The 21,515-nt window shown below is 37.1% G+C and overlaps 1 protein-coding gene across 8 annotated transcripts in view; it reads left to right on the top strand.

Moving 5' to 3' along the window:
* The window catches only part of EXOC6 (exocyst complex component 6), a 98,324-nt gene that overhangs the window by 57,277 nt on the left and 19,532 nt on the right, over positions 1 to 21,515 (top strand). For 3 of the 8 annotated variants that reach the window (XR_015706299.1, XM_087764587.1, XM_087764588.1), the window contains exons 19-21: positions 939 to 968; positions 6,831 to 6,972; positions 15,135 to 15,208. Coding sequence is in view for 6 of the 8 variants with exons in the window: in XM_087764587.1 (XP_087620713.1) it covers positions 939 to 968; positions 6,831 to 6,972; positions 15,135 to 15,208 (246 nt within the window). In the remaining 2 variants the exon portion in view is untranslated. Of the gene's footprint in view, positions 1 to 890; positions 969 to 6,830; positions 6,973 to 15,134; positions 15,209 to 17,824; positions 18,169 to 21,515 lie in introns of those variants that run through there. The other 5 variants (XM_087764591.1, XM_087764590.1, XM_087764585.1 and 2 more) reach the window with 3 other exon arrangements.

Here is a 21,515-nt window from a genome sequence, read left to right as displayed (position 1 = left end):
CCTGTCATTGAGTCTTGTTTTATTTTAGCTGTATGTGTAAGCTGTGTAAATGCACACGGATGTGTCTCCTTTTATGCTTCCATGTGGGGCTATACTGAATTATTTCTGTACCAATGTAGACATAACTTTTAGAAAATACATCTTATGTTACGTAACTTTTTTTATGCAATTTGTATTATTTTTATTGGAACATTAGAGATGTAAATCGGGCAGATCATGATCTCAGTTTTACTGAACCTGCACACTTTGTGGCACAACTTAGTTGGGGTCTGATATCTCCGTTGAATCACTGGAAATGTCCTGCATCTCTGAAGCTTTTTTTTTTTTCTTTTAAGTTTTACATCTTCGTTTTCTCCTCTGTGTTTGTTTATCGTACTTAAGAAGCAGTTTTGGAAATTCTACCCTACAGTTATATTACCATTAGATTTATGTTAGAATTTATTAATGGGTTGTGTTCCATTTAGATTCTTACTGTCCTGAGCCATTCTAAGTCTTGCTTGAACAAAATATGTTACTGACATACAGATAGCCTCTGTAAGCCAAGATGGTAAACATGGCATTTATTGTTCGACCTAAGTATTTTGAAATATATTATTTCTTATCGTGAAAATTTTCTGGAAAGGCATATCAACAGATACTTCATCATTTGAAGTTTGCTACTTTGATATTTTGGCATGCAGTTCCTTATTACAGAAAAACATTTTATTGCTGAATTAGTATTATTTAAATTATAATCTCTTTGTTATGCCTCAACAAAATACTATATAAGTTCACAGGTTTAAAAAAAATAATTTAAGGAATTATGTAGCTGTAATTGTTCTTTTTGGAAGCTTTTCCTTACCTTTTATTGCTACCAATTTTTTATTCTTTTTTTTTTTTGATGTTGACAGTACATCTTAATTTTTTTGTTTTGATTGCCTTACTGGTTTCCTTCTCAGAATAACAACAATGACCATGCAGCTATGTCGGTAAGTAGATGCAAGATGAAGAAAAAGCATGTGAAATGAAAAACTATGAACTGCCTGCAGGCTTATTGCTTCAATTTTTAATCATTTAATAAAAAGATCCTTCTGTTTTGCTGATGACTTGCTGCGTACCTTGTGTGGTTGCATGCAGGGATCAGGTTAATGACTAAAATTGGGCTTTTGTACACTGGGACAGCAGGAGCTCTAAAAACCTTGCAGAAGGTTGGTGGGATGTGCCTTGCATCCCAAATGAGATAATTTAGAGGAGACTATGAGACCTTTTGGAAGAGAGGTCAGGTATCAAAATGCAGCTATGAGACATGCATACAGAATAAGGGTAGAGTGATGTAACGGAATAAAGAATCAGTGAAAGTTCCGTTGTTTCTCTGCTACATCTGCCTGCAGTCAAGGGAATGTGTGTGCTCAATTTTTTTAATTTTTTTTGTTTTTAAGAAGATGATGGGTTGCATTTAAGAATTCTTCCAAAACCTGATTATTTTCAGGTCATCAATTTTTGTATAAGGAGTTTATTTTGATTTGGCATAAGCATTTCCATGATAATGAAAGTGTTGAAATTAATATTATTCTGTTAGGTGTGGCTTCTGAATACTGAATTTCTGAATTTACTCCTCCTAATTTTGTCTAATAATGTGGTTGAATCTTGTTCACTTAAGCAGTGTACAGCAACAAATGTACACTGTGCTGTTCACTGTTTAAGTGAACAAATGCATAAGGCACTTAGAGTACACAGTGTGGGAATAAACCTGTTCATTGCTACAATGTGGAAAGCAATTGGCTGAGTAGAAGCTCTGTGGATCTGGAGAGAGGATGTAGCAGTGGGCTTAGAAGTTATTAGAAGCCTAGAGCACATGACTAACAAATGGATGTTTAGAGAGGTGGATTATTTAGTCAGTTAAAGAGAAGGCTAGGGAGAGATCTAGTGGCAGCCTACAACCTCTTGAAGGACAGACACAAAGGTGATGGAGCCAAACTCTTCTTGGTAGGACTGACAGATTCACATGTGGCTATGGTCACAAGCAGAAGCTTGGGAGATGAAGCTTTGACACTAGGGAAAAAAGTTTGCATGAAGAGAGTGCGGTGTTGGAGGAGGTTACCCAGAGAGGCTGTTGAATTCCCATCCTTGGTTGTTTTGAAGGTTCAGCCAGAAAAAGGACAACGGACCTGAACTAGTGTTGGCAATAGTCCTACTCCAAGTAGGAGGCTGGACTAGATGACATTGATGGTTCATTCCAATGAACATTTCTGTGATTTGAATACTCAGCCTCATGTTGAACTGTCAAGCTACTAGGTGTCATAAGCACTAGGAATATTGAATATTTTGTGTAGAAATATTTCTTATTAATGTTGAATAGGTGTCAGTGTTCTGGTTATGTCATGACCAAGCACTAGCAGAATTTCAGAGATGCAGAGCACAGAGGCTACATTGCTTTTGAAAGGTTATAATTTGAAAGTCATGCAGTTTTTAATGATTCTGTTCTCTAAAGTCACAAGAATTTAGTCTTTTGAGATTATTGCTGTTTTCAGCTTCTTTTACATCCCATTTTAAGTTCATATTGCAGTCTATAGTGCCATTAGATACTTTGAATCAAAAAGCAAATTAAAATTTCATTATACAGCCATTAATCTTATGAAATCAAGTGGATGATCAAATTTGTTATTAAGGACCTGCATTTTTTAGTTTTTGTTTTGAACAGTTAAAGAAAAATCATACCTTTTATTTTCAGATCAGTTTATTTGAAATTATAGAAGGTGTATATATATAATTAAGTTTAGAATTAGCTGAAGTTTTATTCTAGATATGTGCTTTGTAAGTACAAGGTTAGTGTTGGACAACTCCTTGGAAAAGAATGACTATTGAAAAGTCACAGTTACAAATTACTTTCAAGTAGGTATTTTTTATTATTTCAGTAGAATTTTGGGCAGAGACTGGAAGTAAAATTGATTATTAAAAATTCCATTAGTGTTTTTTAATATACTTGTATTTTATCAATAGTTCAAAAGTTGGGTTTTAGTCCTGATGTTAAGTAATGTAACGCTTTAGTTATTATGACTGACAAAATCTGTATGTTTCGTTTCTTTGCATTTTCAGAAAGTTTTTCATTATGTCATTTCATATTGTTAAATTAATTCTTCAGCTTAACTTCTTAGGTTTAACAGATAAGTTTTGTTATTTCCTTTTATGCTGAGGATGGCAGTTTGTGTTATTTTATTGTTTCTGTGATTGGCAGCAAAAGCCTAATTTCACAGCTTGCAGTGAGGGTGAAGGGGTGGTGGTTTTCTGCAGCTATATTCAAAAACTGTCAATCAACAGCCTCCGCAGGCTACTTAGAGAATGGGTTTTCTTACCGATTTCTCCAAATGCCGCTTCATGCTGTCTTTGATTGGCACAGCCTGGCAGGGAGGATGGATGAATCTGTCACTGGCCGGTTAATTGTGGTGCTGGTTGCAGCCTGACATCAGGTCTTTGACTCCTAAGTGGCTCAATACAAAACAAATTAGCAGATTGTAGTCATATTTCTCATTCTATATGCTTTGACTTTGTTGAATGCAGTCCATAAATCATATTGACTGACACCATAGTGAATGATGAAAGCTGCTTTTGAGACAGCTAGTGTGGGTCTTAGCAGTACTGCGAAGGTGCCGTGGAAGGATGCATATGGCTGACCCTTTGGGAATTTCCTAGGAGCCAAATGTCTCTTTACTGCAATTGTTCTTAGGAGAAAAGCTTTTGGGTCTTATAAAAAAGGATTTAATATGTCAGCAGATTCTCTTTACAAGCTCCTTTGAAATATAAGAAGTTTGTCTAAGGGTTTTCTCTTTTTACAAACTTGTATTTCAGCAAAATGTGAAGGCTGGGTGAAAAAACAGTTGCCTTTAACACTGTTAGCAGGTGTTTTTGCTTATAGAATAGGGTCCTTGTTTCTTAAACTTTACATTGGTCGTGTGGAAGAATAGGTTTTGTAGATAGCAGCAATTAGCATAGGCACAGCGGAGATAATAGTGGTGTCTCCAAATGGGAGGCAACTGGAGTGAATGTGAGAAGCCTGCTGAATCTCTGCATGCTACTGAATATAGGTATTTAATTGCTAGATACAGTAACCATGGCCACCCCCACCCCCCCTTAAAAAAATAATAGTAATTAAAAAAACCCAAACTGACTAAACATTAAGAATGCTTTAAAACTAACTGACATGTGTTTAATTCTGGAAAAGAAACGTGTTACTGTTATGTCCACAAATCCTTAAATTTCCTCTTCAAAATGCATTATGAAAAAATGACAAGGAATTGATTAATTGGTACATGGTGGAAATTTGGAGAGATGTTTTTAACTAGATCTCGTTTGTCAAACGCAAATTTTAATTTCATTCTTGTCTGAATATCGTACAGCCAACGTATTTTGAACTGGGAAGCACTGAATTTTGAAGAGGATAATAGTAAAGTTCACATTTCTCTCAGTTAAAAGTCAGCATTTTGATTTATATATGTAGCTTAGTTTTTTTCTCTAGATTTAAGAAAATCGAGTGATTGTACTATGTATAAACTGTATAGTAAAATTCTATTATTTGTTGATATGTCATGTGAACAATAAGCCTGTAGTTCAAGTTACATAGTTGGAAATAGTTTAAGTGTTAGGATGTTTCCATTTTATGAAATTTAAAAATAAACATTAAACATACATGTATTGATACTTATTTATAAGTCCAAGTGGCTTTTACCATGTCATTTCTGTATTGTAACCATTATCTTGTGCTCCAGTACTATTGATATTTGCCAGATTGTAAAAATTAACTACAGATGCTTGTTAGAAATATACAATTCTGTCTTAAAATAATAGAGGAGTACACATTGTTTGCATATAAAATAAATCAAATGTTAAAATTTTTCCTGACAACCTATTAATCTGGTTGAACTTTTATTACATTGTAGTGGCAGCATAAATAGGACATGGAGCTGATTTGATGGAGCAGTACATTAAACAGAGATGCACTAGTTGTTCCATTAAATCAAAATGACATTTCCATTAAGTATTTCAAACCTACTGCACTGTAATTAAATGAACTGTGGCCCATCGATTCCCCTTTTCACCCCCTTTTTTCCTCCTTCTTTCCCCTTTTTTTCTCTTTTCCATTCATATTGATATTGTTCTGCTTGGGGAATAGAGCTGGATGTCTCCCAGTGTAATTACCGTTGGGTTTGGGAGACTTTTAAGCATGCTGTTCTTGCATTGTTTCTTACATTCCTTGTTGTCAGTTCATCTGCTTTGGTCAAAAATGTTATTTGCTTTTCTGAGACTTTCAATTAAGAAACTGACATCTCATTTTAGATATAAAGCTCCTAACAGTTCAAGGTGTCCTAATGCTAAAGAAGTATTAGCAAAAGCCATTTAATGTTTCACTGTGACATGTGAGGAGAGTGAACGCTTTCCATTGTATTGTCTACATTTTAATTGCGTTTTAACAAAGAATGGATTTTTAAAGTACAAAATACTTAGGGCCAAATTTGCTTTCTGTTATATGTGTACATGAAAATTCAATTCTATGAGCAAGTTGTCTTATTAAGGACAAGATCTGGCTCTTCAGATGTTGGAGCAGAACTTTCCAAACTTTTTGGGACAGTGAACTGCTGTCTATCCTTATCATTTTTCATTGCTTACATGTGTTTCTGTGAGTCAACAGTGAATTGATCAACCTGACTTTGCAGAAAACAGCTGGGGAACCATTGCTTTAGAGAATAGGTGTCATCACTTTACTGATGGATATAAGTAAAACGATAGTGGTGTGTGCTCCAGTAGGTGTATTACGTAATTATGATTTCTTTTGTGTAAGCGTGTTAATAGTTACCTTTGTTTCAATATGTATTGTAACATAGACGTCAGTTGAAAAGCATGGTTTAATAAGTACATTAAACTACAGAGATTCATATAATTGCATTTGAAAGCCACGATCGCTCTGTTCTAAAAGTTTGCAGTACTATGGAATAGAACGGTGCCATCTGATCGGGTATCTGGTCTTAATTGGTTTTCTTAATTCTAAGGTAGAATTTCCATAGCTTTCAATTTTTCTGTACTAAATTTTTAATAATTTATCAAATTAATGTCTGATTTTGTGCTTTGTTTTTTGGTCTCATGTTTGGAAAATTGTCTCAATTACATATACATCATAAAGAGAAATGTTACTAACTAGACTGTGATTAGAAAATTATTTCTATTTCATACAGCAGAGGGCTACATTTCATTTTGTAAGTAGTTGATTACTGACAGCACTGATTTATTATGCACCTGAAAAGATGATGGATAAGCATGAATATTTTAAATAATTTAGCAACAAGCTTTGAGATGAAATTCAAGCAATTAAAGTGCCAAATAATTAGCACAAGCTGTTATGAGAAATGCCCCAACTGAAAGGAATGGTTTTGGTTTATATAAAGTTTGGGGTTTTTTTACTGACTATTGTTAAAAATATGCAGCATGTTGATTTTCATTACATTCTTGCTTTCATTCTGTCTGGGTAAAAAAAATTAAAATAAATCCACAAAGCTGTTCATATGCTTCAGCAACTTATGTTGTTATTATTTTGGAAATGTCCTTGTATTCCTGAAGACTGTTGGATTTCCAGAAGAAATATCAATAATTGCTTTAACATATATTTAATTTAGTTCCCTGATTGATTTAATAGAAACAAAGCTAACAGATCAAAGAAATAACAGCAAGTGTGATCTTTCTCCTTCTAATCTAAGTCCTGCGTCATTAATACTTCGAGTGTGTATTAAAATCAAATCAGATAAGCAGTTCTTTAGTGCCGTATCATTTGTTTCTATCTTAAAACCTGTTGCTCTTTCTACTAGGGAAAAGTGGCCCAGACAGCTTGCATGTCAGCCTGCCAGCATCTTTCAACGTCCCTAATGCAGATGCTACTGGACAGTGAATTAAAACAAATAAGCATGGGAGCAATTCAGCAATTTAATTTAGATGTGATACAGTGTGAATGTAAGTAGATGTTCCAGAATTCCTATCTACATCTGTCTTAACACTGCAAAAAAGTTCTTTAATGTAAGCCATATAGTGATCTTTTTCCATAATCTACTAAAGCTTTGTCTTTAAAAAAAAAAAATATTACAGTACAGCTTCTTGTAAAAGTATTTATGAGTAAGTATGTTAACATTTCTGGGAAATTTTTTTATGAAACTTTTTTTTTTAACTCAAGTATCTGACTGAAACTTATATCCGTTGTTACTCCTAATGGGATCATAATCACTATATCCAGTAAAAAAGACTATAGTCTAGTACAAAATTGCCCAAAACCACTACATAATATTTATGCTTTTATAGTTGAGAAAAAAAAGGTCAAATGTCTGTGAAATTTTAATTTTCCTTCTTGACTTTATTTATTATGATACAAGTTTTAAATGCGCTGTTACATAGGGTTTCCTCCCTCCTAGAACTACTACTGCCTTATTCACTGTGCAGAATAATAGTACTCATGTAGTAAACATCAGATGTTGTTTTATTCTCACTGTTCAAAATATGGCATCAGACTTATTTTATAAAACTGGTTCAATCCAGCACTGAAGGCAGGATTAATTTCCTCATGTTTTGCATGGAGCTCATTGCCGAGGGTGAGCTGTTAATCTGTATGAAGGAAGTTACTTCCATAACATCATCGTGTTACGAATAGGTTTTAGGTCTTGTTTTGTAGTTGATGACTGTGGTACAGTGAAAAGGCTCACTAGCTTTTTTTTCAATGCATATTTTTAGATGCTTATGCTCTGTTTTTTTCAAAGTATCTTTCCTCTTACGTGTTTGAAGCATGGATCTCGATGATTTTGGTGACAGCTGTAAAATAGAGCAGCTCTGCAAGTCGTATCCTGAGGCTTTTAGTTTGGGCATGTGAAAAAATTGATGACTACTCAATTAGCAGCCACCTATGGGAAACTGGAAATTTGATTTCAAGCAATTTGGTTAGCATCACAAAGGGTTCTTGTCGGAGTCCAGGGACAGAGTTAAGGGGCATTTTTGACATTTTAACCATATGCTTGTCTATCCTTCTCCTGCCTTATTTGTTACATTCCAGCTAAACTCTGTAACAGGTAGAGCAGGCGTCTTTCTGACAGTCCTTCATTATACAGCCTTCAGGCCTTTCAGTGCGTGGAATGAACTGATGGGATTATCAGGGTCCAATTGAAAAAATACTTGTGTTCATGACATTGAAGCTTGTCTCATGATGGCACAAGTTGGCCAGACAGATGATGGTTTGACTTTTTTTTACTTTTAGTACGCTTGATGTTGCAAATTCAATAGTGTTCTTTTCCGGTAGGTGGGTAGGGGTATGTGTATGTGCATTTGTGTCGTTTCCTAGATGAAAAAAAGATCCCAGTTGTAAAAACAGACATTCCATAGTATTCATAATACTGACACTATAATCATTCATCTCGACAAGCTGAATTGGTACACCCACTACACAGTCATCTGCCTTCTGAACAAATAATGTAAGAGTGAAGAAAGCTTGCCCACTACCGTATTATTCTGTTTCTAATTTTTAACATATCTGTGAACAATGCAGTACTTCACTACTCTGTATAGATTAACCAGTTCACTGTTTCACTCTGGGATTTCTAGCAGTACAGGGGATAAAATGCATGCCTTGCAGGTGACTTTCACAGTATCAACAGTATATTCACAGCAAAGTAATGAGAAGTCCCAATGAGTCCGGCTGTCGTCTGGTCTCTGGGTTGTTTTCAGACATTTTTCTTCTCAGCCTTTGCCCTGTTATGTACCATCCTAATTGCTATTACCACTCTTTCTACCATCTTTGATTGCTGCACAGTGGAAACTTCAATCAGTGAAGAGATCTTAGTAGAGTTTTATTTAATCTAACATGATAACATTTCATTAACTTAAATTTAAAATATAACCTTAAGACAACATGTTTCGTTATATGTAGCTGTTATACTAAGCATATGGCATGGACAGGACATGGTAAACCTTGGGCTAAAATGAGAAAGTCTCAGAAAACTAGTAACTTAAAGACTGAAAAGTCCGTTCTTTCCACCATTGCATAACTTCTAGCGTGAGCTGTACAGATGCAAATAGAATAAACTTTAATTCTTCCTTTCTGCAAAGCTTTTAAAGCATATTAGAAAAAATTTGGTTTTGCACAGAAACCCTTTGAGTAGTTTAAATATAATTACGGAAGCTTGTCAGAATAGTATGTTGCAACAAATGATACCTTACAATCTGTGGAATAAGGGATCGACACAAGATTTTGCTCAGACTGCTTTGCTGTTGTGGTTTCATTTATAAGGTCCATCCCAGGCACATTCCAGCCCTCACTGTGATGCCTGTGATTTATGTTCTTGCTCATCACCCTCCCCCAGCTTTATTCCTTGACACTTTGGGTTTAATGGATACGACAGTGACATTTCAATTAGTGCTTAGAGTGTGCGAATAATTCAGAACTGTTGGGTAGTTTCCCACTGTATTGTATACATGGGTTTGACATTTTATTTATAGCCACAGTGGAGTACACTCAGATGCACTTTGAACTAAGAAGTTATGTGAGATGTAGAAAGTTATGAATAACTGAAGATACATTTTAAAAAATTCTTTGCAATATTCTAGGTATTTATTCTGATCTTTAACATTGCATTTTTATTCTTTCTAATATGAATTGGAGGAGATCTAAATAAAAGCAGGAAAATCTGATTACTTGCCAGATTTTTTTTCTTTTGCATTAAAAAGCAATCAACAGTCCAATCAACAACCCAACAACCTGTTAATGAGCAGCAATCTGTTAAAGCCAGTAAGTGCTGAAGTTCTTAGTCACAGCAAACAGGTAGAATGATAAGTGGACTTCCAAGAAAGGAAGGTGGAAGGGAAGGAGGTGATCTTGTGGTGAACTCTTGGATTTCATTATCCTGCACTGCGTTTCTGTGCATAGTACCTAACTTTAAAAAGCAGAGCAGAAAATCTGGAAGCATCTGATACTTTTGCTCAACAGTAGTAATAGTATAAGGTGGTCTTCTCTGATGATTTATTTAAAAAAAAAAAAAAAGTTATGATCTTCTTGCTCTGCTTCTAATAAGTTTTTTGTTTTCCTTCCAAACATTCCAAAAGCTTTCAGTTTGATTTCAGTTTGTCCTGTTCTAATTGAAGTATTTCTCCACTGTCTCTACATGTTTTATAACTTAGATCACTGTTTTACCTCTGTATTTTACACCATTCTTTCTCAGTGGTGATCTTCCACTAGGGTGACTGGGATTCTTACAACAGTATTCAGAAAAATAGAACGTACTAGGTCCCATTGAATAAAACCCAAAGAATAGTCTTTTGCTTGGACATTGCATTTCAGTGCCCTGAGGAGGGAAATGGGTTGCGAAGGGGAGGCGTTTGCTATTTCTTGAAGATGAAATTCAAATATGGGTTACTGTATCTCATTTTATGAGAAGCAACGTGTACATGATAGAAAATGAGCTTTTCAGAGACACTGTCCAGATCTAGATATCTTACATCAGCTTTTTATGAAGGAATTAGAACTTGTCAGAAATTTTAATTGCTGGAAGAGTTAAATGTACTTTTTATAATTTATGTGTTTTTAACATAGCTGAATTGTGAGACAGGATTAATTGGCAGAAGGAGGCATAGTGGAGCGGGCATCCTTCTTCACCCAGACATGAATCTGTGCAAGGGCGAAAAGGTTTTGGATCCTGCCTATAAATGAGCATGGGTTAGTGGAGAATTAGTGCAAAGCAGGATGCAATATACCTTCCTAACCAGTCCCTCCTTTTTCACTGACTGTGTGGAGAGCTGCAGTGTCCAAGAGCAAGAGAGATCTTGACACAAGTGCTCTCTGTTGAGTATACACGAACGTAATCTCCAGGTGAGCATGCCAGAAGCTGAGGAACCCAAATCCTGTTTTTCCTTGAAAAGGCACTATATTCTCCTCTGGAGGCCCCTCACTTTACCTGCATCCACTCCCATCTGGGAAGTCAGGTTAACTTAACTCACTTGAGACCATCCTTCATCTGCCGGTCACATATGGCAGCACGGGAGTGAGGGGAAGCAGCGAGATCTCGCTGGTGCTGGGGGCAGGGCTGGGGGCTGCTGCCTGGCCAGCTGGCAGCTCCCTCAGCGAGGCTCCCCTCCAGGCGTGTTTGAACAGCTGGAGCATCCAACAGGGCTGCAAAGTGGCTGACGGCTGCTGAGATAGTCACCTAATTCTCTGCTCTTCCTTTAAAAATACATTTGTAGCTTTGCTGTCCTGCCTGTGAATCAGCGCTATGAGGCTGAAGTAAAACTGTCCTAATTTAGCTTTTGATCAAAAGTCTGGACTTTGATTTTTTTAATTTCTGCCATTGAGTAGTAAGACTTTTTGTCAGGAATTAGGTACTGAATTCCCAGACCAACAGAGAAGCACAACCAGATGATGGCTAAAACATGGGGTTTTGAGAGAATAAAATGAAGACCAGTTAATAAATCTAGAAGCGCGTAGAAATTCAGTACCATTTACAGTTAAAGATGTCTTAAATTCCATTTTAGCAGACACAGCCTTTTTCTTAAGATATCCATTAACATATATATATACATCAATTCACATATATCCTGTGTACAAAATGTAATGGAAAGATCAAAGCTAAGTATTCAAAATAAGATGGACTGAAGTCATTTTTACAATATTTAAATTTACCATTCTCATGTATATGTTACCTCCCAGCCTGTTTTTGTATTATTATATACTTTTTTCATTAGATCCTACCTCTTGTAAATTCCTGGCTGTTGTAGGAAGTACATTGCGATTGTACATATTGTAGACACACATTGTGCCAAAGATCCTGTTCTGTATACACAGAAAAGGTTGACACGGTATCAGCAAACTGCAGGGAAAGAAGATGTTAACAAAAACCTTGTGAATACCAGATTAATGTAATGCATATTTTCAGCTTATTTTCCCAAAAACATTGAAGTTTCTGATTCAAACTGCCAAGCAGCCAATTGTTTGCCCCTATATGTGACAGTTTAATGGTGATCTTTGCATTTCATTCTCATATATTATAAAATTCCTGAATGCTCTTATGCACACTAAAACAACCAACCAACCAGCCCCCTACCCTTCCAAATCCTCTTTAAGCCTAGAATGAATGTAGGGGGTGAATATTTTAAAAGACTTATATATGACAATGTTTCATTACTATCTGAAAAAGGACCCTTAGGACAAAGACATTAAGAATGTTAATCCTGTTCTTATAATATCTTCCTAAAATGCTGTGCAGTAGAAAATATTTAATTAGCTTTGTAAAACTGTTAGCAAAACTTAAAAGCCCTGAGCTGAGGGTGGAGGGGGAACTGTCCAACCGTTACCATAAGCAGATTATCTTTTTGCCCTTTGAACTCATGAAATTGTAATAATGAAACAAATTCTACAGTAGTCACCTGTCAAAAATGACCCAAATGTGAGAATAAATGTTTGTGCTATAATGAGTGTCCCTGGTGTTAATGCATTCATAATATAAAATTGTAGTTAAAGAGAACAAAGCTTATAAAATAATTAAGTTTGACACCTTGTGCGCTTCTTGTTCTGTAGCTGCAATGGTAGTAGGTACTATGTAGAGAAACTAAATCATACTGCATTATTTAATGCATTAGGATAAATTCCAAAGTATGTTAGCCTGATGAGCTGCAGAAAGGATGCAAATATTTGCCCTGTGGCAAGTAAAAGTATCCCACTACAGGAAGGTACCTCCCAAAGTATAATGTGCCAATAGCTAGCTGAAAAGTTTTGCTGCAGGTCACACTTTTCAGTTATATTCACTCTTCAGTTCTGTAGCCATTCCTTTGCCATAGAGCTTCCTTCTCCCAGTGCTACCGTTGCAGAGTGGCTGGAGGAGCTCAGATTCTAGTGGAGGAAGCTGGTCGCAGTGTACTGTGTATGAACGGAAGGTTATACAGGATCAGATACAGATGGGCCTCATCTTTCAATAATAGTGGGTTCTCCTCCCTTGTTTACGGGATGTAGAAAAGACCCCTTCTGGCCATCACGCTTATCCTCCTTATTAGTGTGCTGCCATAGCTCACAACCCATGTATCCCTTTTTAGCTGTTTGCTATGGGGCATTGCTAAGAACTCCCTGCTACAGTATGGTGTTCCCATTTTAAACGCTATATTGGCTGACCACAGGAGCCACCATCATAGGCCCCTCTGTCCCTGAAGAAAGCGGGGTCCCAGTGGCCATGAAATACCTGCAGAAGACAGCCATGGAGACACCCAAACCTTTAGCCTAGGATGTTCAGAAGGGTGCTTTCATAGGCCTGAAGATCTTTTGTTCTTCTGCAGGTTGGTGGTTGTACAGACTGCTTTCTCTTTGCTGCTTTTAAAGAGTTTATTATTAAGCAATCTCTCTAGAAAATCCTGGGTTTAGGATATGCTTTTTCTACTGTTTTTTATCTTTCTTCTTTTTTATTTAAAAAGCATCTTTGTGGTAGATTGAAACTCCCTGAAAACTCCCCTAGAAAGTTGGTGTTACTTACAAAGTAGGAAACCCAGACAATTTAAAATTCAGACTTGAATACAGTAATCAGTGAGCATTTGCCAACTGTTATCAATACTTGTCTGTGACACTACAGTGTTCTCCCTAGGGTGTTTGATTGCTATTTTTTTATTCCTTTAGTTGATCAAGAATGAAGCCATATTCCAGTTTAATTTATTCTCCTATTACATGACTGTCCATAAAAAATTTTTGCACTACTGTAATACAAGTAATAAATTCTGCCTCTACCGGTAAAGCCGCTACTCTGATACTATATTCAACTATTACTAAGCTATTCTTAGGTATTCTGAGATGGTCTTAGTAGCTTCTCATACCACTTAAGTAAGAAATTTTATTACTTTCATTTACAATTGCATTCCTTACAATCATTTTTAGACTTGTGAACAGTCTATCTGAATTCATTAGTCTAAGTTGAAACCATACATTCAGAAGTAAATGATTGAGTCCATTATTTTACCATCATGTTAGCTCAGACACCAAGGTCTTTCTGGATGTTGCTTTCACTTGATGATCCAAATTTCCTAACTAGCCATTAAAAAAAAAATCTATTAAGGATTTCATATTACTTTTAAATCTTAGTAGGAATCCATGTGGCGCAGTAGAGTTGAGCACTGGATCTGAAAATTTTTTTGATAGGTATGTTCTGTTTCCTCTACCACTGAACGACCCGTTTCTCAAACTTGGAAAAAAATGTTACCTTTCACTGCCTCAGATGATACCTCTCTGAAACTATTACAGTAACATCTCCTTTGTTTTGTTAAGAGCTCTAACTGAAGAGCATAAGACAAATTCTCTTAAGCTCTTTTGAAGTAAGATATCTAACTTGAGTGGCGATGTGAGGCAGTGGGTGTTTCTGCAGGTGTCTTTGTTATTAGCATGTGACTGGGATAAGAACAACAAAAAGTATATTTATTTTTAAGTTTGACAATTATTGATCATTTCCTAATTTAAACAAATAGCTGACTTTTTTTCATTGCCATAAGTGTTACCATTTTTTGTATTTTGAATAGAGTTTTGCCTTCCAATTTTGACAGACTGTTTTTGGGTTCAAAAAAGCAGAAGTTCGTTATTGATAAGCTGGCTAAAAGGCGTGAACAGGCATTTCAGCTCTGCTCTGACTGTGGCACGTAGAGCTTTCCACCTGTCGTCTACACATTAAACTAACTCCCACCTTAGTGTTTGTCTTTTATTGCTGTTTGGCTAGAGGTGGGGTTTTTATAGTGCGGATGCTGTAACAAAAGCAGATGTTTGAAAATATGTTGACAGCCATGGAATTGTCATTATTTAGAAATTCTTCAGTAATCATTCACCTCAGGCCAAAAAAAATGTTGGCTTCTATGGTTGTAGCATTACTACTGGGTTAGAATTTTAAGTAAAATTCCTAATAACGCTCCTAAAGGTATTATTCTTTGGGATTATTGGAAAAATGGTGGGAAAGTTGTTTGTTGGTTGGTTTGTTTTTAATCACTGTGAGTTATTAGCTTAATCTATTTCTATCAAATGAATTTCATTTTAATGCTAGCTAGCATTTATATTGCATAGAGCTTGATTTTCTGTTAGATTTTTTTAAAAAATCTACATCTGTAATATTTTTAACCTTTCTTTGCAGTGTTTGCTAGTTCTGAGCCTGTGCCAGGATTCCAGGGAGACACCCTGCAGTTAGCTTTCATCGACCTCAGACAAGTAAGACACTAGTTGTTGTTTTTTATACTGCTAATTTCCCCTTTTGACCAACGCTGAAGTTATTAAATTCAAGAACCTTTCATGTTTTTGCATTCCCATGTAATTAGTTTTGAAAAGCGGTTATTTGAAGTGTTATTAGTGGCACTATTCCCTGTAATTTAGCATAAAACTGTTTCTCCAATGTGTTGTTAGGGGGCACTGTGCTACTGGTGGTACTGTTACATGGATATAAGATTGAATTTTGGTCCTGACAATTTTCTAAAGATCCTGTGATGCCTTTTTGCAAGAGTGTACATGTTACCCTGGTGTGTGCTGGCCTGATTCCATTCTGAGCAATTGCTCCTGTCTACAAAACTACTCCCTGGAGAGCAGAATTGGGCATGGTATTATTTAGCATTTCCTTTCCATAATTTGTTACACAGAATTATTTTAAACTGTTAGAAAGCAGCTTTATTCCAACTGGCTGATCTTTATTCTATATCAAATTTAATTTTAAATGCCTTAATATTGGAAGCACTTTTCCACAGTTCTTGCCAAAAGGAAGGTTTTTCCAGACTAAAATCTACTTATCTTAATTTCGTGTAGTTATTTCTTTTCCCTGCTCTCTGTAAATTCTTATACTATATCCACCCATAGAAATTCATTTTCAAAAACTTTTCATACTTGAAGTAAGCTTTTAGAAAGGATTTATTATTTCACAAAATGGTGACTAGGTGTCATTTAAATAGTGAAATGAATCATTAGCTGCACATGGAGGGTCTTTAGCTTTCTGCAGATGTTCGTGATATTTTTCAGCACTGTTACGAGCCTGTCAAAGTCACCAGAAAAGAGGAGAAATGTAGAAAGAATTCCATACCAAGTTATCTATATAGTAAGAATATTTTTGCTTTTAATAATTTAGTAGGTTTTTCACAGCAAGATAATGAAAAGGCATTTCAGGAGGGAAAATTCCTGAGGCAAAAGTATTCCAGTTTCTCCCAATAGTTAGAAAGGACTTCATTAAAGTGTCTTTTTAAATTAAAAAGTTACAAGGTAAAGTTCTCTGTTACATTCTCACAGTAATATAACAATGAACAGTATCTACAATGGGATAAGCGTGGACTACATGAGGAAGATATAGGATCGTGGCCGTAAGATTTGTTCATGTGATATTTGTACCTTAGGAGTTCCAGAATTCAGTATGTAAAGATGTACTCTGCCAGATTTCAGATACTGCAAGTCTTGCCTTGACTAGCAGCCTCCCTCTTTTGGATTCTTTTTTATTCTCCTTTTATTATCAGTGTTAGAAATGACTAAACATCTTCCAATTTGTACTAAGTCAGTTTAGTTGAAGGGAAAGGATATTGAGAGATTTTGGCACCATTTCTGTCATCCACCTAAGTGGTATAAATCCTTGCAGGGCCTATGTTTGTTTCAAGGGAAAACATGATTTCCAGTTATGCAGGAGGGCAGGGTGTCTACATACTTGCTACAGGAAATAAATAATATTTTTGTATGTTTTAAGCACCAACTGTCAAGCATGTCACATGAACAGGGATTATGTTGCTTATCATAGCTCTCAGTTTATGTTAGCAACTTATATTTAGAATTCTCTTGATGCAAGTAACGCTTTATAGAGGATGCTCTGTATGCCATGGGAATCTAATCGATTTCAGATACTTTATAAACAGCAGAGGTCTCAGCAACTCTCTTTATTGGGTTGCAACTGGAGCTTGTAGATGTAGAATAGTTCTAGTATATTTGTTTTGTTTTGTTTTTTACTATATTTTTGCGTGCCTCACCAAAAGGTACTGCAAGCACACATTAAAAACATTTACCATTTAGTAAGGATTTGCAGTGTTTTCCCTCTCTTCCTTATTTGTGATCCATTTCTATCTTAATAGTGTGGATGACAGTTCTTTTCAAGAATACTTAGAAAGGCAACAGAGCCTTTTTCAGAAAGTTCTTATAAAAGGTCATGCTTCTGTTTTTTAGTTTGAATTTGATACTTCTTCATGAATTGCAGGATATGAAAGATAAGGAAGTAGGTCCAGTGGTCAGGTTTTACCTGCCCACCCGGACTGTGCCCTGAGGTCAAACTCCTGATATTGGCTGTTTGGTACAGAGGAGCTGATGACAGGTAGGGGCTGATACAAGGGGGAAAGCTTGAACCGTATCAAAGCTAAAAGGCAGGAGATTTGGGACTCAGTGAGAGACTGTAGCTAAAAGATGGATCAGCAGGATTGCCCTCTTCTTAAAAAGCAGCTGACCTGCAAGGGAAAAGACTTTATCGTCCTGCCAATCACATGGTTGCTAATGGAAGCCAGTTATCTCAACAACAGCTTACTCTCTCTCTGTTGTACTAGGGCAATGTGTAAGATTAATGAAGACTGGCCAGTAGAATATTGTAGCACATTTTACTAAAGAAGTAAAGTCACTTATAAGGAGCCAGCTTGGAAGACAGAGAGGGAAGAACTACACTTGGATGGTTACCACAGGGGGAGGAGCAGCTTTGAAAAGAATTGCCATAGGTATTTTCATCCTAACAGTTCCTGATCCTCCATCTTTCCCTGAAGACAATGTATGGACAGCATGTTGTCCCCAGCAAGCCCACTTCTTTCCTTCTTCCTTCCACAGACACAGAAGAGCAAACAGAAAGAGAAACAGTTGGCGTGAGAAAGAGTCGCTTCTAAGAAGAGAACAGTAGTTCGTAGCAGGAAGCTCTAAGAGGCCAGGAATCATGAAGGGGCAGGGCCTTGCCAATGTTCCCTTTGATGAGCCACCTCTTTCTCGTTATACTATCTCCTCTTATGCTCTTGTCATACTTAACATGCTCCTTAAAGATCTTAGTAATCTGTAGAAACCTAGTTAATAAAGCTTTTTGTGCTTTCCCTTTACCACAGTGTCTTACAGAGGTGACTTGGTGTGGTTGGCTAATCACATAGTGTGTACTAGTAGAAAATCACGTGGCCATGATCATCTAGAAACTTGCAGCTCCAGCTAGTTTAGCAGCTCCTAAAGCAGCTGCTAAGAAAATTGGTATAGACTTGTGGTTCTGTACAGCTGCAGTAGTTGTGTCATGCCTCATGCCATTTGTCTTAGCATATGACCTGAGGTCATACCTATGTGCACCCTTTCACCCCACTTACTTAAAGCCACTGAGGGGCAGGCCAGCTCAGCAAGGTGATTATCAAAGTGGCAGGTGCTGCTTTAAAGAGACTGGTCTCTGGCATCTTGTGAAGATGAACCAGCTCTCCTATGACCTGCATCGCTCGCTGAAGATAATCTCTTGCTACTGTCTGTATAGGGAGCCTGGGTAAATCGTGCAGTGGCCCAAAGTGAGGTGGAATGAACTTTGGGGATTTTGCTACCAATTCAGATCCTAGGTCAATTGGAATTAACCTTCAAAAGTAAACAGGTCTTAGTTCATCCTACTTGAATTAGCCTCTGAGGAAGCTCAGCCTCCAACATAAATTGGTTTTGTCCTGGTTATGATCGGTTCTTTAGTGCCTAAAGACTAGGGTTACAGTTCTGGAATGTGAGGCAGTTTCTTGGATGTCCTGGAACTTAAATACTGTGAGGGAAAGGCCTGAATCTTACAATTTGTGCATTATTCTTTGGAGAGCCAGTGCAGTGTGTAGTGGATGGGAACAATAACCTTGTAGTAGCCTGAGAGGTCAACAGTTGCTGTCCTAGGGCAAATTTCCTGATTCTTAACCGACTGGGTGGTAACAAATGCCTATTCTTGAAATCAAATCATTGCCTGCAGAGTTGTAACATAAGCTGCAAATGCAGCTTGACTTTTTTTCACTTTTGACTTCACAAGTTGTTTCTAGTGTTTCTCTCCGCCATAAGCACTGCTTCAGTTTCAAACAGGTCTTCATCTACTGTCTGACCTCAGACAAGTACTCAGCTAGCTTGATGATTGTGGAATTTCCTTATTTTCTCATCTGTGTCTCATCTGTATTGTTTTGGCACTTAAGTACATGTTGTTAATATCCTCCAGTCGCTGTCAGTGCTGGTCCTGCAACAGGAGCAGCTGTCTCAAGCGAACATAATCGTACGCTGTTGATAACCGCCGAGTTAAGCAACTAACTGTAGCAGTATCTCCACCCACATAGTAACACAGAGTTTACAGTCTGCTACTGGTGTCCCCCAGTCTAGGAGACCAAGGGCTGTGAACGACAAGGTCCATAAATTCTGCATAGGCATGGGAGAAAATTCTCAAAGATTTTCAGCAATTTCTGTTAACATTTTGCTAACATTAGAGATAAGTTAGACAAAGTCATAACGCAATGTGATTAATATACAGAATAATGTACTATAGAAACATTAGAAGATACGTATGTTTGTCAGAGTTTTGTTCATGATGTGTGTAAGTAAGCATGTGAATAAGCACTTGTATGAGCTCAAGTTATTGGTAATACACAATATGTATTCCTTCTAAAAATTGATACCCAATAGTTAAAAGTATAATACATTTTCTTCTGATTCCAAAGTATAATAGAAATTACATTGATAGTTTTTTGGGTTGCTTGTCCATTTACTTTGTAATGCCTTTTCTGGTGTATTGTTAGTAAGAAATATTCCTAACCTTCTGAATGGTAGTGTTGCATGCAACAGATGTAAGTTTATTTGAAGGAGAAAATTCTTACTAGTACTTGATATAGTCCTTCTCTTTCTTCTTTGCTTCTCATTCATCACTGAGAGATGATACTGTCCTTCTGATAAACTCAGAAGTAACTCATTGTAGGTAGGAACTGTGTAGCAGATCACTGAGCTTCAATCCCAGCCATAGGATTGTCTGCCACTAAAGGGAGGCTGACAGCTCCGTCTTCCCCACTGTTTTGTTTGCAGTGTTTTATTTGAATTAATTTCCTGTGGTAGTAACTGCATTTCAGCTCTGGCTTGTCTCTGATTCCCCAATGTGCAGCACGCTGAAGCTCTCACCATCTGTGTTCCCTGTGGAGAATGCTCTTGAGCCCTTCAGTAGACCTCAGAGAATAAGTTGCAGCCTGTTGCCAAACCTATCCACCATGAGTCTTGGAGGTTGAGGGCTCTAAAGGTGTGCTGTGGCTTCCTTCACAGACCGCCAGCCCACACAGCGCCTAGGCTTTGAAATTAGTAAGGAACACACACCCCTGGCCCGTACTCCAGAGAACAGTCTTGAACTGAAAAAACATCAGGATTTTCCAAGAGGGAGAAATCCCTAACAGTATGGTTAGGAGTAAGTCTTAAAAACTTCAGAGCTTAAAGATAAAAGTAAGCCTCTCTTTCATAAGGCAACAGTTTGAATTTTTAATTAGCAAGTAGTATAGAATATTTCGTCTTTTGCTTCCTGAGGGAAATGGCTGTTGAGACTTTCATCTTCACAGAGGCTCTTTCACAATGCTTACTGATCCCTTTCCCCCCACCATGCACTTCCCAGCTTCTCTGAACAAGCAGAGGAGCCTGTTACATCTGTAACATGAAGCCCAGCCTCAGGGTGCTATGTAATGGGATTTGTGCTTCTCTAGTTTTCAGTGCAACGCTGCTTATTCAGCTAAAGAAAGGAGCTCAGATTTCAGACAGCAACGAAACAGGAGTTGCACCTCTCTGGATTTCAGACCATAGATCCTCACTTTGGTGGGGGAGGAAGGCAACACTCTTGCTGGCCTTCCCCTTCTCCATAAATTGACTCTGCACTAAAGCAGAAGGATGGCTTGAGGCACACTGTGAGCAGAACAGGGACACTTCAAGGCTCAATATCTCATGTATTTGCATCATACAGGGATAGCATGCATAGGCATACCTGTGTTTGAAATGACACAGTTATGTGACTATGACTGCATGCTAAATGTGTGTTATCCAGCTTGCAGGGGATGCACAATGTCTTTTCAGAGTACTATATTCTTACAAGTAAATGGGAATTCTTCACACAAACGTGACAATTTGTTTGTAAGCACTTATATTGCCCAATGGAATCTCTTACTTTTGATTTCTCCTTTTCAACTAGATTCTGTGAAGCCTGTAGGTAATCACACTAGGCTCAGATCACAAGTTGTGTGTATAGATATTTGTGAGGAAGATCTCAATCAGTGCTCTGTACACAGAAACAAGCTAGCTCATTACTGGGATGGGATTTATACCTGCCAGCTGGTAAGAATTAGGAAGCTTTGGAAACAAATGCACAGAAATTAGCAGCAGGGGGTCAAAACCAAGCATGGCTTTGGATACACTATCTTGATAAGGATTTGCAGAATCAAAGCAGGATGGCAAGTCAGTCATTTCCTGGCAGTAGGTATTCCTACCCTGTTACTGCCAGGAACTAAGAGCACGCGTGCCAGGT

The sequence above is a fragment of the Nipponia nippon genome, unplaced genomic scaffold (assembly GCF_047370975.1).
Source record: "Nipponia nippon isolate SJK-2023a ecotype South Korea unplaced genomic scaffold, ASM4737097v1 scaffold_3, whole genome shotgun sequence".
Lineage (NCBI taxonomy): Eukaryota > Metazoa > Chordata > Aves > Pelecaniformes > Threskiornithidae > Nipponia > Nipponia nippon.
Note: the sequence above shows the minus strand (reverse complement) of the source record. Positions and strands in the feature narration are given on the sequence as shown.